The sequence below is a fragment of the Mustela nivalis genome (genome assembly GCF_964662115.1).
Source record: "Mustela nivalis genome assembly, chromosome: 12".
Classification (NCBI taxonomy): Eukaryota; Metazoa; Chordata; class Mammalia; order Carnivora; family Mustelidae; genus Mustela; species Mustela nivalis.
In genome coordinates, this window is record NC_139031.1 from 82,851,379 (window position 1) to 82,869,275 (window position 17,897).

General features: G+C 40.0%; 1 protein-coding gene across 2 annotated transcripts in view; it reads right to left on the reverse strand.

Annotated features, from left to right (window-relative positions):
- FBXL13 (F-box and leucine rich repeat protein 13) overlaps positions 1-17,897 on the reverse strand; it is a 251,845-nt gene that overhangs the window by 57,365 nt on the left and 176,583 nt on the right. For both annotated transcript variants that reach the window (XM_082691862.1, XM_082691861.1), the window contains exons 16-17: positions 15,439-15,558; positions 14,529-14,655 (exon numbers count right to left, since the gene is read on the reverse strand). In XM_082691862.1, the coding sequence (XP_082547988.1) occupies positions 14,529-14,655; positions 15,439-15,558 (247 nt within the window). The remainder of the gene's footprint in view (positions 1-14,528; positions 14,656-15,438; positions 15,559-17,897) is intronic.

Consider the following 17,897-nt stretch of genomic DNA (forward strand, 5'->3'; position numbering starts at 1 on the left):
ATGCATTCCTAGAGATTTATAAACTACCAAAACTGAGCCAGGATGAAATAGAAAGCCTGAACATACCTATAACCAGTAAGGAGATTGAAGCAGTCCTCAAAAATCTCCCAACAAACAAGAGCCCAGGGCCAGACGGCTTCTCAGGGGGAATTCTACCAAGCATTTAAAGAGGAATTAATTCCTATTCTCCTGAAACTGTTCCAAAAAATGGAAATGGAAGAAAAACTTCCAAACTCATTTTATGAGGCCAAAATTACCTTGATCCCAAAACCAGACAAAGACCCCATCAAAAAAGAGAATTACAGACCAATATCCTTGATGAACACAGGGTGAAAATTCTCACCAAACTACTAGCCAATAGGATCCAAAAGTACATTAAAAGATTTATTCACCACAACCAAGTGGGATTCATTCTAGGGCTCCAAGGTTGGTTTAACATCCTTGAATCATCAATGTGATACAATACATTAATAAAAGAATTTTATTATTTTTTATTAATTTTATTATTATTAATTTATATGATACTCTCAACGGATGCTGAAAAAGCATATGACAAAGTACAGCATTCTTTCTTGATCAAAACTCTTCAAAGTACATACCTCAATATCATAAAAGGCATCTGTGAAAAACCCACAACAAATATCATTCTCAATGGAGAAAAACTGAGAGCTTTTCTGCTAAGGTCAGGAACATGGCAGGGAAGTCCATTATCACCACTGCTATTCAACATAGTACTAGAAGTCCTAGCCTCAGCAATCAGACAACAAAAAGAAATTAAAGGCATCCAAATAAGCAAAGAAGAAGTCAAACTATCACTCTTTGCAGATGATGTGATACTTTATGTGGAAAATCCAAAAGACTCCACTCCAAATCTGCTAGAATTTGTACAGGAATCCAGTAAAGTGTCAGGATATAAAATTAATGCATAGTTTCATTTCTATACATCAACAACAAGACAGAAGAAAGAGAAATTAAGGAGTCGATCCCATTCACAACTGCACCCAAAACCATAAGATACCTAGGAATAAACCTATCCAAAGAGGCAAAGAATCTGTACTCAGAAAACTATAAAGTATTCATGAAAGAAATTGAGGAAGACACAAAGAAATGGAAAAATGTTCCATGCTTATAGATTGGAAGAACAAATATTGTGAAAATGTCAATGCTACCTAAAGCAAGCTACACGTTTAATGCAATCTCTATCAAAATACCATCCATTTTTGGAACTAGAAGGTATTATGCTTAGTGAAATAAGTCAATCGGAGAAAGACAACTATCATATGATCTCCCTGATATGAGGAAGTGGAGATGCAAGGTTGGGGGTTTGGAGGGTAGGAAAAGAATAAATGAAACAAGATGGGATCTGGAGGGAGACAAACCATAAAGAGACTCTTAATCTCACAAAACAAACTGAGGGTTGCCGAGGGCAGGGGGTTAGGGAGAGGGTGGAGGGGTTATGGACATTGGGGAAAGTATGTGCTATGGTGAGTGCTGTGAAGTGTGTAAACCTGGTGATTCACAGACCTGTACCCCTGGGGCTAATAATACATTATATGTTTATAAAAAAAATTAAATATTATTTTTTAAAAAACCATCCATTTTTTTCAAAGAAATGGAACAAATAATCCTAAAATTTATGTGGAACCAGAAAAGACCTCAAGTAGCCAAAAGAATGCTGAAAAGGAAAGCCATCACAATTCCAGACTTCAAGCTCTATTACAAAGCTGTCATCATCAAGACGGTATGGTACTGGCAGAAAAACAGACACATAGATCTGTGGAACAGAATAGAGAGCCCAGAAATAGATCCTCAACTCTATGGTCAACTAATCTTTGACAAAGCAGGAAAGAATGTCCAGTGGAAAAAAGACAGTCTCTTCAACAAATGGTATTGGGAAAATTGGACAGCCACATGCAGAAAAATGAAACTGGACCAGTTCCTTACACCACACACAAAAATAGACTCAAAATAGATGAAAGACCTCAATGTGAGAAAGGAATCCATCAAAATCCTTCAGGAGAACACAGGCAGCAACCTTCAACCTCAGCCACAGCCACTTCTTCCTAGAAACATCGCCAAAGGCAAGGGAAGCAAGGACAAAAATGAACTGTTGGGACTTCATCAAAATAAAAAGCTTTTACACAGCAAAGGAAGCAGTCAACAAAACTAAAAGACAACTGACAGAATGGGAGAAGATATTTACAAACGACATATCAGATAAAGGGCTAGTATCCAAAATCTATAATGAACTTATCAAACCCAACACCCAAAGAGCAAATAATCCAATCAAGAAATGGGCGGAAGGGGTGCCTGGGTGGCTCGGTGGGTTAAGCCGCTGCCTTCGGCTCAGGTCATGATCTCAGGGTCCTGGGATCGAGCCCCGCATCGGACTCTCTGCTCAGCAGGGAGCCTGCTTCCTCCTCTCTCTCTGCCTGCCTCTCTGCCTACATGTAATCTGTCTGTCAAATAAATAAACAAAATCTTAAAAAAAAGAAAAGAAAAGAAAAGAAATGGGCGGAAGACAGAACAGACATTTCTGCAAAGAAGACATCCAGATGGACAACAGACACATGAAAAAGTGCTCCGCATCAATCAGCATCAGGGAAATACAAATCAAAACCACACTGAGATACCACCTCACACCAGTCAGAATGGCTGAAATTAACAAGTCAGAAAACAACAGATGCTGGCAAGGATGTGGAGAAAGGGGAACCCTCCTACACTGTTGGTGGGAATGCAAGCTGGTGCAGCCACTCTGGAAAACAGCATGGAGGTTCCTCAAAAAGTTGAAAATAGAGCTACCCTATGACCCAGCAATTGCACTACTGGGTATTTACCCTAAAGATAAAAATGTAGTGATTGGAAGGGGCATGTTCATCCGAATGTTTATAGCAGCAGTATCCACAATAGCCAAACTGTGGAAAGAACCTAGATGTCCCTCAACAGATGAATGGAAAAAGAAGATGGAGTATATATACACAATGGAATACTATGCAGCCATCAAAGGAAATGAAATCTTGCCATTTACAATGATGTGGATGGAACTAGAGGGTATTATGCTGAGCGAAATAACTCAATTAGAAAAAGACAATTATCATATGATCTCCCTGATATGAGGAATTTGAGAGGCAACTTGGGGGTCTTGAGGGCTTGTGGGGTAGGGAAGGAAAAAATGAAACAAGATGGGATCAGGAGGAAGACAAACCATAAGGGACTCTTAATCTCATGAAACAAACTGAGGGTTGCCAGGGGTGGGGGGTAGGGAGACAGTGGTTGTGTTACGTACATTGGTGAGGGTATGTGCTATGGTGAGTGCTGTGAAGTGTGTAAACCTGGCGATTCACAGACTGGTGCCCCTGGGGCTAAAAATGCATTATATGTCAATAAAAAAATAGAAAATTATTTTTAAAAATTGTCTGTTTTTATAGAGCTAATTTTCTCTTATCTTGCTGGCATGCTTTCAGAATTCTTGGAAAGAACCTATTTCCTTTCATAATTATGTGAATTAGTGTTTATATTTCCTATGTTCTTTTCTCAAAGATTTGCTCTGTTTGGTGCTGCTTACCACATTCTTTTAGGGATAAAGAACAAAACTTATACTTGGAAATGCATTTTATCTCAATTAACACATCCTCTTTCTAAAATCATTGATAACGCTGTCTCATACAAAGTCCTTCAGAATGTATTTTAACCTCACAAGTGATTTTCCCTTTTATTCTATGGTTAGCAATTAAAGTTTTGTAAAAACAAAACAAAACAAAACAAAACTCTTACCTTTCTTTTTCTCAACTATTTCTTATTTATTTCTATTTACTTGATTGTAGTATGAATTTTGTAATCATATTTTTAATATATTAACCACTGTGATCTAATTTGCTGATGTATAGGTCTAAAGGAGAGCAGGCTTTAGTCAACACACAGAAATAGATCCTCTATATATTTTAAAGGGGAAGAAAATAAGCATCTTTGTCACTTAGAAATAGAGCAACTGGCCTTGAGACGGCTCACGTCCTACCTGATGGAAGTCAAGAGGAGGGATTTTTCTTGAGGGAAGTGACAAGCTTAAATTGGTCACTTCTTTTTGCAGTGTTTCCAGTAGGCAATTTGCTGGAAACAGGAGACAACTGTCTGTAGCCTCTGTAAGGAAAACTACTATTGCTAATGTTGGTATCAACAAATTCATATAAGGCCACTAGTGAGGAGAAAGGCCTGGAAAGGACTAAAAAGAGGTCAAGCTCCATATGAAAGAGTATAACCAAGGCAGACTTCTTGTTATGTGCCTTTGAAAATCCAAAGGAAAACCCATATGCCTCTGAGACTCCCTGCTTCCTTTTAACTCCCTTCTTTCTATTTATTGAATCCCAAGCGATTTCATGTGTTTCCTGCTTTAGAGGTTTTGCTTCACTGAGCCTCAGGCCTTATTTCTGTGTGTGTTCCATGCAGATGGGTGGTCTCTTGAAAGTGTATCAGCAGATTAATATATGCAGCTGTAAGTACTCCTACTGGAGCTCACAGCATAGCTGAGAAAATGTGGAATTTAAAGCCTTCCATGTTTGGTTGAAAGGAAAAAAGTGGTATGAGATTCATTCATTCACTCACCCACTGACTCACAAATCAAATCTTTTACGTGCCTCTGTGTACTAGACATTAAGGGAGGCTTCCCAAAGATGGCTGCCCCAGCCTTTACCATCAGGAAGCTTCCGGTGTTGTAGGCAGACAGGTGTGGAACAAATATGAAAATCTAATGAGCTAATGGTTTTGGTGGGAGCATTGTAAAGTACAGTGGAAACAAGATGGAAAGATCCTAAGTCTGCCCAGGAGTTCCAGGAGAACTTCACACTGTTAAAACTTGAGGGATAAGCAAGAATTTACTAGGTGGATGAGGGGAGAAGGTGTTTCAGGCAGAGGGAATAACTTGCAGAGATGGGAAGGCAAGGAGGACGTGGCGTGATTGAGGAGCAGTCAGTTGTGTGTCTGTGTTCAGCTGAAGATGAAAAGTGGGTATCTGGTGGAAGTGAGACAGTAGAGGTAGGTAGGGGCCACCTCAGGAAGAGATTGGGCCTCTACACTGGATTGGTTAGACTTTATACTATAAGCAATGGTGCTCCTGAAGAAATCTGAGCAAGGAAGCAAGAAGCTCCAATTTGCTTGCAGAGGGATCACCCTGCAGCCAGCGGAGAATTGTTCTGAAGACAGTGATACTTAAGGCAACAGAAGTTAGCAAGGAGAGAGGGTGCTTTAACTATGGCAGTGGCAGCAGGGATGGAGAAGCAGCAGAGGGATAGAGATTTTAGATTAGATCAGCTTTCCCTGAAAACCTGCTACCTTTCTTTTCAAGGTAGGACCTCCATCCACCCGAAGTCAAATTTTGGGAATCATTCTTACCCCTTCACCTTCACCCCAAGTCCTGATCTCCCACAATTAATCAATCACCAAGTTCTTTCAGCTTTATGTCCAAAGTATTCTCAAATATGTTCTTTTCATGCTAGTTCTGGCCTCTACCTCGTTCAAAAATTTGTCATATATTTCTTAAACTACTAAAAGATCTCCCATTGGTCTCCTGCCTTTACTCTTTCTTCTCACCTATCTGTCCCCCAGAGAAAAACCGAAATAATCTAACTAAACTCGAAGGCTAACTATGGCTGAGACTTCCCTACTAAGTGCTATTTCACCATCCACTGGTTCAAGTCCAAGCTCCTTGGCACAGTATGGAATTCCTCAGCAACATCTCCTTTTCGTAGTATATTTTAGTAGTATTAAGCTATATAAAGTTCCTTAAACAAGCATTCATTTTCATGTTTACATGTGGAGTAGGCTGAGTTAACAGATCCCTTCCTGTCTTCCTTCAACACTACACTGCCACACTATATTTAAATTACCCATACTTACCCTTCCAAATTCAACTGCAAAAAACAGGTTTTTGTTGGGGGGGTTGGCATCTCTGTATTTTTGGGTATTATTATTATTATTTTATGTTAGTTACCATACAGTTTTTTATGTAATGTTCCATGACTCATTGTTTGTGTATAACAGCCAGTGCTCCATGCAGTACATGTCCTCCTTAATACCCATCACCAGGATCACCCATCCCCCCACCCCTCCCCTCTAAAACCCTCAGTTTGTTTCTTAGAATCCATAGTCTCTCATGATTCATCTCCCCCTGTTTCCCCCGCTTCATTTTTACCTTCCTTCTCCTAATGTCCTCCATGCTGTTCCTTATGTTCCACAAATAAGTGAAACTATATGATAATTGACTTTCTCTTCATTTAGCATAATCTCCTCCAGTTCTCTCCATGTTGATGCAAAAGTTGGGTGTTCATCCTTTCTGATGGCTACCTAATATTCCATTGTGTGTACGGACCACATCTTTTTTTTTAATTTTTTATTTTTTATTAACATATAATATATTATTAGCCCCAGGGGTGTAAGTCTGTGAATCGCCAGGTTTACACTTCACAGCACTTCCCATAGCACATACCTTCCCCAATGTCCATAACCCAACCACCCTCTCCCTATCCCACTCCCCACCCCCCGCAACCCTCAGTTTGTTTTGTGAGATTAAGAGTCTCTTATGGTTTGTCTCCCTCCCAATCCCATCTTGTTTCATTTATTCCTTTCCTACCCCCAAACTCCCCAAGTTGCCTCTCAAATTCCTCATATCAGGAAGATCATATGATAATTGTCTTTCTCCGATTGACTTATTTTGTTAAGCATAATACCCTCTAGTTCCATCCACATCATCGCAAATGGCAAGATTTCATTTCTTTTGATGGCTGCATAGTATTCCCCACATCTTCTTTATCCATTCATCTGTTGATAGACATCTAGGTTCTTTCCATAATTTGGCTATTGTGGACATTGCTGCTATAAACATTCAGATGCACGTGCCCCCTTGGATCACTACATTTGTATCTTTAGGGCAAATACCCAGTAGTGCAATTGCTGGGTCATAGGGTAGTTCTATTTTCAGCTTTTTGAGAAACCTCCATGCAGTTTTCCAGAGTGGTTGCACCAGCTTGCATTCCCACCAACAGTGTAGGAGGGTTCCCCTTTCTCCACATCCTTGCCAGCATCTGTCATTTCCTGACTTGTTAATTTTAGCGATTCTGACTGGTGTGAGGTGGTATCTCATTGTGGGTTTGATTTGTATTTCCCTGATGCTGAGTGATGTGGAGCACTTTTTCATGTGTCTGTTGTCCATCTGGATGTCTTCTTTGCAGAAATGTTTGTTCATCTCCTCTACCCATTTCTTGATGGGATTATTTGTTCTTTGGGTACAGACCACATCTTCTTTATCCATTCATCTGTTGTAGGGCATCTCACTCAGCTCTTTCCACAGTTTGGCTGTTACAGACATTGCTGCTATGAACAATGGGGTACATGTGGCCTTTCTTTTCACTACATCTGTATCTTTGGGGTAAATGGCCAGTAGTACAATTACTGGATCATAGGTTAGCTCTATTTTTAACTTTTTGAGGAACCTCCACACTGTTTTCCAAAGTAGCTGCATCAAGTTGCATTCCCACCAAGAGTGTAAGAGAGTTCCCCTTTCTCCACATCCTCTCCAACATTTGTTGTTTCTTATCTTGTCAATTCTAACTGGTGTAAAGTGGTATCTCAATGTGCTTTTGATTTGAATTTCCCTGATGGCTAATGATGTTGAACATTTTTTCATGTGTCTATTAGCCATTTGTATGTCTTCTTTGGAGTAATATCTGTCTGTGTCCTCTGCCCATTTTTTTTACTTGATTATTTGTTTTTTGGGTGTTGAGTTTGAGAAGTTCTTTATAGATCTTGGATATCAACCCTTTGTCTGTAGTGTCATTTGTAAACATCTCCCATTCCATGGATTGCCTCTTTGTTTTGTTGACTGTTTCCTTTGCTGTGCAGAACCTTTTAACCTTGATGAAGATATCCCAGAAGTTCATTTTTGCTTTTTTTCCCCTTGCCCTTGGAGACATGTCTTGAAAGAAGTTGCTGCGCCGATGTTGAAGAGAGAACTACCTATATTCTCCTTCAGGATTTTGATGGATTCCTGTCTCACACTGAGGGCTTTCATCCATTTAGAGTTTATCTTTGTGTATGGTGTAAAAGAATAGTTGAGTTTCGTTCTTCTGTATATAGCTGTCCAATTTTCTCAGCACCATTTATTGAAACAACTTTTTTCCATTGGATATTTTTTCCTGCTTCGTCAAAGATTAGTTGACCATAGAGTTGAGGCTCCATTTCTGGGCTCTCTATTCTGTTCCATTGATCTATGTATCTGTTTTTGTGCCAGTACCATGCTATCTTGATGATCAGAGCTTTGTAATATAACTTGAAATCAGGCAATGTGATGCCCCCAGGTTTGTTTTCCTTTTTCAACATTTCCTTGGCAATTCAGGGTCTTTTCTGGCTCCATACAAATTTTAGGTTGTTTTTTCCATCACTTTGAAAAAATGCCATTGGTATTTTGATTGGAATGGTGTTAGAATTATAGATTGCTGTGGGCAGCATAGACATTCTTATAACGTTTATTCTTCTGATGCATGAACATGGAATGTTTTTCCATCTTTTTGTGTCTTCTTCAATTTCTTTCATAAATGTTCTGTAGTTTCTAAAGTATAGATCCTTCACCAGAGAATGGGTGTTACTCACATTTGGTAACCATAAAGCATAGCAATTGTTCCCTCGTTCAGTGATTATTTACTGAGTATCTATCACCCACAGGGTTCTGTGAAAGCAGCAATGACCAAAACAGAGTCTCAGTCTTCATGGATCTCACATAGTGAGAGGGCTCCAGGAGATTGCCTACCTAACAGACACTCAAGATACAGTACTCATAATTAAAAACTTCAAACATTAGGCAAATGAAAGAGTCCTAAACCACCGTCTAAGCACACTGTCTGGAACATTGCTCTGACTCATTTTCCCTTTAAACAACAAATATGGCAGTGACTAAGACAACTTAAGCAATGGATTGAACTGCCCTAACTGTGGGTACTCTGGTCTTAGTAGGTGATAATTCTCCTAACTACAGGAAAACATTTTCCCACATACATGGAGATATAACCTCATAGTCAAACAATTCTCCCGGGTAGGAAGGGAATGAATAACATCCTATTTAATTAAACATTAAGAAAAGTTATAGGAGATTAAAGACTTTTGCAGATACTTTAAGATACCATCACCTTAGGGGCACAGTCAGTTGGGCATTCAATTCTTGGTTTCGGCTCAGGTCTGATCTCAGGATTGTGAGATCAAGCCCCACATGGAGCACTGCATGACCTCTCATGGGGCTCCATGCTCAGTGTGGAGTCTGCTTGAGTTTCTCTCTCTCCTTCTCTATCTGCCCTTCCCCCCTCTCATTCTCTCCAAAATGAATAAATGAATCCTTTTTTTTTTTTTTAAGATTTTATTTATTTCTTTGGCAGAGACAGATCACAAGTAGGCAGAGACGCAGGCAGAGAGAAGGGAGGAAGCAGGCTCCCTGCTGAGCAGAGAGCCTGATGCGAAGCTCGATCCCAGGACCCTGAGATCATGACCTGAGCCAAAGGCAGAGGCTCCAACCCACTGAGCCACCCAGGCTCCCCAATAAATGAATCCTTATAAAAAGAGACACCATCTGAGTGCTGTGAAGTGTGTAAACCTGGAAATTCACAGACCTGTACCCCTGGGGATAAAAATATATTATATGTTTATAAAAAAAAAAAATTAAAAAAAAAAAAGACACCATCACATTAGGAAGCTATTTCCCTCACTAGTAAACCTTGTTCCTCTTTATACTGGTAAAAGAAAACTTACATATTTCCTCATTCTCTAAAATGTACTTACCGGATAACTTCTTAAACAACTTTTATTCATGGGTGATACATTATTCACTACTTTCTAATTATTATAAGAAATGTATACAGTTTGGGGCGCCTGGGTGGCTCAGTGGGTTAAGCCACTGCCGTCGGCTCAGGTCATGATCTCAGGGTCCTGGGATCGAGTCCCGCATCGGGCTCTCTGCTCAGCAGGGAGCCTGCTTCCCTCTCTCTCTCTCTCTCTGCCTGCCTCTCCATCTACTTGTGATTTCTCTCTGTCAAATAAATAAATAAAATCTTTAAAAAAAAAAAAAAAGAAATGTATACAGTGTGAAATTACTGTGCCCTCCTCTTTGCTTCCCCCATTTAAATTAGCTCTCCCACTTAAACATCTTTCTGAGTTTCTAACTATATGTGTTTATGCTTTTGCTGATTAACTTCCACATGAGTTTCCATGATTTTCAGAATGCAGCACCCCTTCACCCTCTGCAAACCTAAAAAGCTCTTCTACCTCTGGGGAGTGAATTTCAGTGATTTCTCTGCTTATTTTCTGAGCTCTCTACATTTCTATAAAGCTGTCTTGCTGGTGACTCAGAGAAACAGCAAACCTGCTCCCTCCCACTATGGAAAGGACACAGCTCAGTAAGGGACACTGCCATTTATACAGAGGCTCCAGCCAAAAATCTGGCATCACCCTTGATTCCCTCCCTCTTCTCTTTACTCTCACACTCAGTCTATTTCTATCTCCTATTGATTCTTTTTCCTCAGTGCCCCTCAAACCTGCAGACTTTGCTCCAGCACTCTAACCTTAATGCAGACATTCATAACTGGATTACTGCCTTATAATTAGTCTCTAGTTAATCTATTATGCCTATGTTTATCCAGCAGATAGAGTTGTCTTTAAAACTTGTCTATCTGACCTTGTTACAGCCTAATTAATGATACTGAGTGCCCTTCCCTTGCCAAAAGGGCAGAGAACAAATTCTTTGATGTGGCTTCTGCACCCCTCATGACCTCGTCCTTGAGTCTCTTAAACATCATCTCTCACCATTCTCCTCACAATCAAGCCATACCCAAATGTGCAGATTTCCTTGATGTCACCATACTTTTAAATTTATATGTCTTTATTCAGGTTGTTTCTTTGGCTTAGCACATACCCCTTCTTTCTATTTTGGAAAAGGTCTTCTCTGACTCTGAGTAAGGTTGTTTCCCACACCCATCACGGTTTGTAACCTCTTGCCCCATGCCTGAGGAGCCATGCCTGTTTTGTCTATTCCAGCATCCCCAGCACTGAGCACAAAGTAGTCAGAATAAAGATTTGTTAGCCAAATGAGTAGTATGATTCTAACTGAAAGCTCATTGTTTTTGAAAACTCATTATTGAAAAGAACTGAGAGTGAACATAATTATTAGAAAATATAAGAAACTTTTTTTTTAAAGAGGCACAATTGGTCACATTTGATCTCTAGTGAATATCTGCAACATTCCAGGGTTTAAATCCCAAATGTTAAGTCTCCAGTCAGATTTGCACTTCATCAGACCTACAATCCAGACTGGTGTTTAGCTGCCCAAGTTGATATCTGAGCTGACATATTTTATCTTGACTGTTTGAGATTAGCTTCCACAGCTGTTGTAGTACTGTATTGTCAATCATTTGCCTTTTAGATCAGACTTTAACCAATTTGAAGGAAGAAAGCAAAAAACCTTCAGAAGACTTATTTTTCAATGTTTTAGCAGGACATAACTACATTCTCCTCATAGATATCCATTTGCAGCTCTCAGATTGTGTATATTCTTTATAAGAAAAAAAAAACGAGTGGGACTTGAGGCTATACCCTAAGTTTTTTTTTTTTTAAGATTTTATTTATTTATTTGATAGAGACATAGAGAGTGAGAGCACACAAGCAGGGGGAGAGGCAGAGGCAGAGGGAGAGGGAGAAGCAGACTCCCAGTTGTGCAAAGAGCCCGATTAGGGGCTCAAGCCCAGGACCCCAGGATCATGACCTGAGCTGAAGGCAGACACTTAACCAACTGAGCTACCCAGGCGCCCTTATATCCTAATTTTTTAACTTGTCCTCAGTAGAAAAAACTTCAATATGTAGTCTTTGAAAATAAAAACCAAGTTTTCCCAAAGTGCTAAAGCCCAGGATAAAACATTTAAGCTTCACTGCCTTTGTTCCACAAATGTTCACCAGACACTCCTGGCTGGTGACAAGTGCTGTGGTGGAATCATATTTTGATGTGTTTTATAATGTGCTTTGATCCTCTACTTCTCGTTACCTCATGACCTTTTTAACAGCAGCTGGGCATCCACTTGTATATGAAGGGAAAGGTTTTTATAGAACACAGGAGGGAAAAAAAGAAAAAGATCCCAGGCTTTTAAGCTTTAAATTTTAAACCATGAAAGACTTGAGACATAATACTTTTCAAACCATGTAATCAGTTGGGACAGTTTTTCCCACCCCCAGATTAGTCTATGTCAAGAGAAAAGAAGAACAGAAAAGAGGAGAAGGAGGGAAAGAGCAGAGGAAGGGGGAGCTAGAGGGAAGCAAAGAACGAGAAGCTGAGAGATCCCCCATCCAGGGCCCTGTTCTAGACCTCCCTGGACTCTATTCATCCGGAGAGAAGGTTGGCACCTCCTGATAGGTTTAGGGATCTGCGTAAATGGGAGCCCATCCCACCTTTCCCTGGTGGGTTGCGAAAAGGAACAAGGCATCTGAATTTTCCTATGCTTGCTGTTGTATCAGCTAAGATCTAAAAAATAAAACAGAAACAACTCTAACTAGAACTAGGAAATGTCATTGTGACAGGGAATTGGCTGCATTTGTGGCAGAGAAACTGAGAAGCTAAATAGGATAATGACAAATCTAGAGATGTGAGCAGCAGCAGGAAGCCACTACTCCCCCTGCGCTGGAAGACCAAGGAGAACAGATACTGTGATTAGACCCCAGGGGCCAAGGTCACCAGGGAAGCTGGAATCGTAGGAGGCCTGATGGAAGGGAGAAGATCACAAAGGAAATGCAGCTATTGCTGCTGTTGCTGATGATGCAAAGAAAGGTGGAGGTAAACTCTGGCCTTTTCCTTCTGCTTCCCTTTCAATTGCTCACGAATATCTGACAAGCCCCAAATCCAACTGAATCAAGTGGACATGAGTCAGCCACTCTGCGGTGGAGTGAGAGAAGGATGAGGCACGGGCCTGAGGGCAAAAACACCCAGATGGGAGAGCAGGAAAATGTCTGCAGGGGATGTCTAGGACTAAGGACCTAAGACCTCCTCACAGATTCCCCATACCCAGAGGGGCCCAAAGCAAGGCACACATGACAAAGGAGCCAGAAGACTTTTAAGAAGGCTTTGGAGCAGGGACTAGGAAGACACATCAGGGAATCTAACAAAACAGGAAACCAAAGACCAAATGAGCTTATAGCCATCCCAGTGTGTTCCAGCTTGGACAGAAAACAACATTGAAAAGATCAGACTTTCCTCCACCATCACAAGTTGACTCCATGTAACTGCCTCCACCCCCTCTGGTACCACACATAGATGACACTACCAAGGAAAGGGAGAGGAGAACTTCTAGCAGAATAGAGATTGAATTTAAATTCCCTCTTAGGTAAAAAAGAGGAAAGACCCTAGTCTTACATCTAGCCCACTAAATGTTGGGGAAGAATAGATACAACATGATTATCAGTAATGCAGGGAGAAATGGAGAGAAATGGGTCATGTCCAAGGATGTGCTGGGGCCGGATATCCACATAGAGAAGTAGTTCTGTACTTGCCTGGAAGGAAGGGCTTTTTAGAGAAGGCCTCACTGGTGATATTTGATGAGCTTGAGGGATGAACAGGGATTTAGCAAGCAGATGGGAGAACCTCACCTCTGTTGTCTTCCTGTATCTCTTCCACTGCCTGATCTTCAAGAGAAGCCAACGCATTCCTTATCTAACTACAGCCCATTAAAGTCTTTCAGAAACTGGCAAATCTCTCCAGATTTATCTTCCTTTTGATTGGTAAGTGGGGCAGTGCTGGAGTGATAGGATGAGCATGAACCGAGTTTCAACTCTGATGAGTAGCATCAGCAGCTTGCAAAAAATCAGTGCCTTTTTTAAAAATTAAGATTTATTTATTTATTTTAGTGGGGGAGGGGCAGAGGGAAAGAGAGAGAGTCCCAGCCAGGCTGTGTGCTGAGCATGGAGCCTGACGAGGGACTCAATCTCAGGACCCTGAGAGCACAACCTGACCCAAAACCAAGAGTCTGACACTTAACTAACTGTGCCACCCAGGCAACCCAGAAATTAGTTCTTCAAAATGTATTCTTTTGTAGTTTTGATAAGAGCATTTCTAGACTTCAGTTTTGAACTAAAGAGTGAGATCTCAAGGTACTCAGGTAGTCTTACAGAATGTTCAGTCATTAAGAAAAACAGATATAAGCCAACTGGAATATATTATGTCCACATTACCAAACTTCTATAATGGAACAGATTTCAGATCTATCATGTAACATTCCAATCTGTCAAGACCTTGTTCAAAATACTGAATTTGCCATTTTGTAAGCAGAGAAACAAGACCATTGATTTACAAATAACCTCATCTGTCACTATTCCAGAAACAATATTCCTAATCTTACCTTTATAATAATAATTTAGGAAATAAAAATAATTGATAATACATTCATTGTTTACAAAGTGAAAAATGATTATATTATTGGAAAAAATAAACGGCATTGAACTAGTCAGAAAATTTTCTTTACCTCGTTAGAGATGTGTGTTCCAGAGAGATCTACTGACAGCAAGGAAAAGATGTTTACCATATATTCAATTCCTAGGTCAGTCAAATATTCACAATTTCGTAAACTCAAGTAGTTTAAATTAGGGCAGCTGAAAGAAAGCAGTATGAAGAATTAATTTTAGCTTTTAATCACAGTATCAGTAATCATTTCTTTATATCAAAACTATCTGAGAGAAGCAAATGTTATTGAAGCAAGGACTTCCTTTTTCTTAAAATAAAAGTAAACTTTAAAGTGGAAAATAATTTGGCATTACAAAATAGGATGAAAGGGAGGTAGATTATTATATATTATATATTACTATATATGTTATATATATATCATTCCTATAGCAAATATTATATATATATATGATTTCATTTCAGATAACAATTTCCAATAAGAAAAAATATCACATGTATACAAAAAGCTATCACGTAAGTATGATGAAGGACCACTAAAAGTACAAGGTCAATCCCTTACATGTTTGCTACAGGAATTGACCCCTACTTTTGTACATAAGATCTCTGACAAGTAGGAGGATCAGGTATAAACCCACCAGCTAGAACATCTCTTGGGAAATGCTGGAGTGAAGATTTATGTAGAGATAATATCCTTGAAAAGTGAAGAGAAGTCACTTATGTCTAGATAGTGATAACTTCGTTAATGATTCCATCTCAAACATTCTCTAATGTGAGATTAATAAGAAATAGATATGATCAAAAGACTAGTTTAATCTGACTCCAATGTTTTATTTTATTTCACTCATTATTAGACCAGTTTCTCAGTCTCCTGGTGTTTCCCAAATGTCTCTGAAGGTCTATCTCTGATGTCTCCTATTAGCAGATACACAATTTCTAATGATATGATATAAAATTTTATTGTTTTATCATACCGCTCTGATAGTTTCACAATAGAGACATCACTTAGGTGGATACAGTTACTTAAATTTAGCTCTCTTATCCTTATGCTCACAGGACCATCAAGAAATTGCTTTAGTCCCATATCACCAATTCTGTAGGAAAGAGAAAAGCTTTACATGTGATTTTAATGTAAATATATAGAGTACTACTTAAGTAATAGTTACTATATTCGATACATTCTAAAATAGCATGGTAGGGACGCCTGGGTGGCTCAGTTGGTTAAGCAGCTGCCTTCGGCTCGGGTCATGATCTCGGCGTCCTGGGATCGAGTCCCATATCGGGCTCCTTGCTCGGCAGGGAGCCTGCTTCTCCCTCTGCCTCTGCCTGCCATTCTGTCTGCCTGTGCTTGCTCTCTCCCCCCCCCCTTCTCTGATAAATAAAAAAAAATCTAAAAATAAAAAATAAAATAAAATAGCATGGTAATATCTTTATATGGGTATTGTGTTAACATTTTAAAACCAAATTTGATCATATAACTTTCAGTATAATAGAAAAAGTATAAATGATAGCAATGGGAGAAGTATTTATTAACGTGTTCTTCCTATTCATTGTTCATTTAATTAGATGGCATGATTATTAGAATGATTAATAAGACAGGTTGTCCTTAAGGTCTCTTTGGGGTTAAAATGTGATCAAGTTAAGCAGTCCCTGAAGCAGTTTCTTGCAAAAAAGTAACACTAAAACTTAGAAAAGGGAGAACCGAGACTAACAGTCAAACCATGGTCAGAATCTTACAGGAATTTTCAATAAATATAAGGTCAAGTTAGCTGGGCTGAAAAATCCAGTAAGTGACCTATGGATTTCTTTTCTGCTGAAGTACAGAAAACCTGGAAGAAGACCTTGACCTCAATCTTCTCACACTCTCTATTCCTAATCAGAGACACCTGTGTGTCAGTGCCATTTCCACCACCCACCTCATCCTGAACCATGCTTTATAAATGACTGGAGGTCTGTTTGGCCCATCTGTTCCCTTGGGAGCTCTAATTCCATTTGGAGACTGCCAGTTCCTTCTAAAAAGCATTTCAGTAAATAAAGCACAACAGAAGATTGCACACTACATCCGAAGAGAGGTGGCTTTCACACACAACAATCCTGCGCATAGGGGTATTGATTGGAAGAGCCTTGGGAGCCATGTATGTTGATTGCTGATCTCTCCTATACCCTCTGGTCAGATTTACAACGAACCAAGCAGTACCGAGCAGAAGGTGAATGGGCCTGTTTCAGTTGAATGGGCCACATTAAGTGGATACCTCCCGTGTCCATCAACTCCCTGTCCATCTGTAATGGGGGCATGTGGCAGCAGTTACCTGGTGGGTGGGGGAATGGAACGGGGAAAGGGAGAAGGACATTTCAAACACAACTGATCAACTTGTCTCTTTGCAAACACCAGGGCTGGAGTAGTCATTGAGAGATATTTTTACTAACTGGAAAACAAATATGGCATGGCATTTGTAAGACTTAAAACAGCATACCTCTGAAGATGATTTTTAAAAAATTAGAACATAGGGGCACCTGGGTGGCTCAGTGGTTTAAGCCTTTGGCCCAGGTCATGATCTCAGGGTCCTGGGATCAAGACCCGCATCAGGCTCTCTGCTCGGCAGGGAACCTGCTTCCTCCTCTCTCTCTGCCTGCCTCTCTGCCTTCTTGTGATCTCTGTCTGTCAAATAAATAAATAAACAATCTTAAAAAAAATTAGAACATATTAAACAGTGTAAGGAAGCAGTAGGAATTAATAAGGAGCAACCTGGCTGTAACAAAAATATTCTAAGATACATTCTAAGATGAGGAGCACCTGGGTGGCTCAGTGGGTTAAAGCTTCTGCCTTCGGCTCAGGTCATGATCCCGGGGTCTTGGGATCGAGCCCCATATCAGGCTCTCTGCTAAGCAGGAAGCCTGCACCTCTCTCTCTCTCTCTCCCTGCATGTGATCTCTGTCAAATAAATACATAAAATCTTTAAAAAAAAAAAAAAAGATGCATTCTAAGTTGAAAAGATGGCCACCTGAGACAGATGGCAAACACGGCTTTATTGTCCTAGATAGACAGGCTTTTCTAGATATGTCTTCTAAGGCAAGGGATACAAAGCAAAAATATACTATTGGGGAATGACATCAAAATGGAAGCTTTTGCAAAGCAAAAGAAGCCAATCTAACAAAATGGCAACTTACTGAATGGCAGAAGGTGTTTGCAAATTATATCTGATAAGAGGTTAATATCTAAAATATAAAAGAACTGATAAAAGTCAGCTTCTGGTGGCAGGGTCTGGAGAAGAGGTAGCAGGCGCCATGTCCAGTCGCAAATGTGGCAGGAAAAGGCCCCTGAAGTAGTCCAAGGAGACAGATGAGGAGGAGAAGATTTCAAGCAGAAACAGAAAGAGGAGCACAAGAAATTCAAGGAGCTAAAAGCAAAGACCATGGGGAAGGGCCCCCTGGC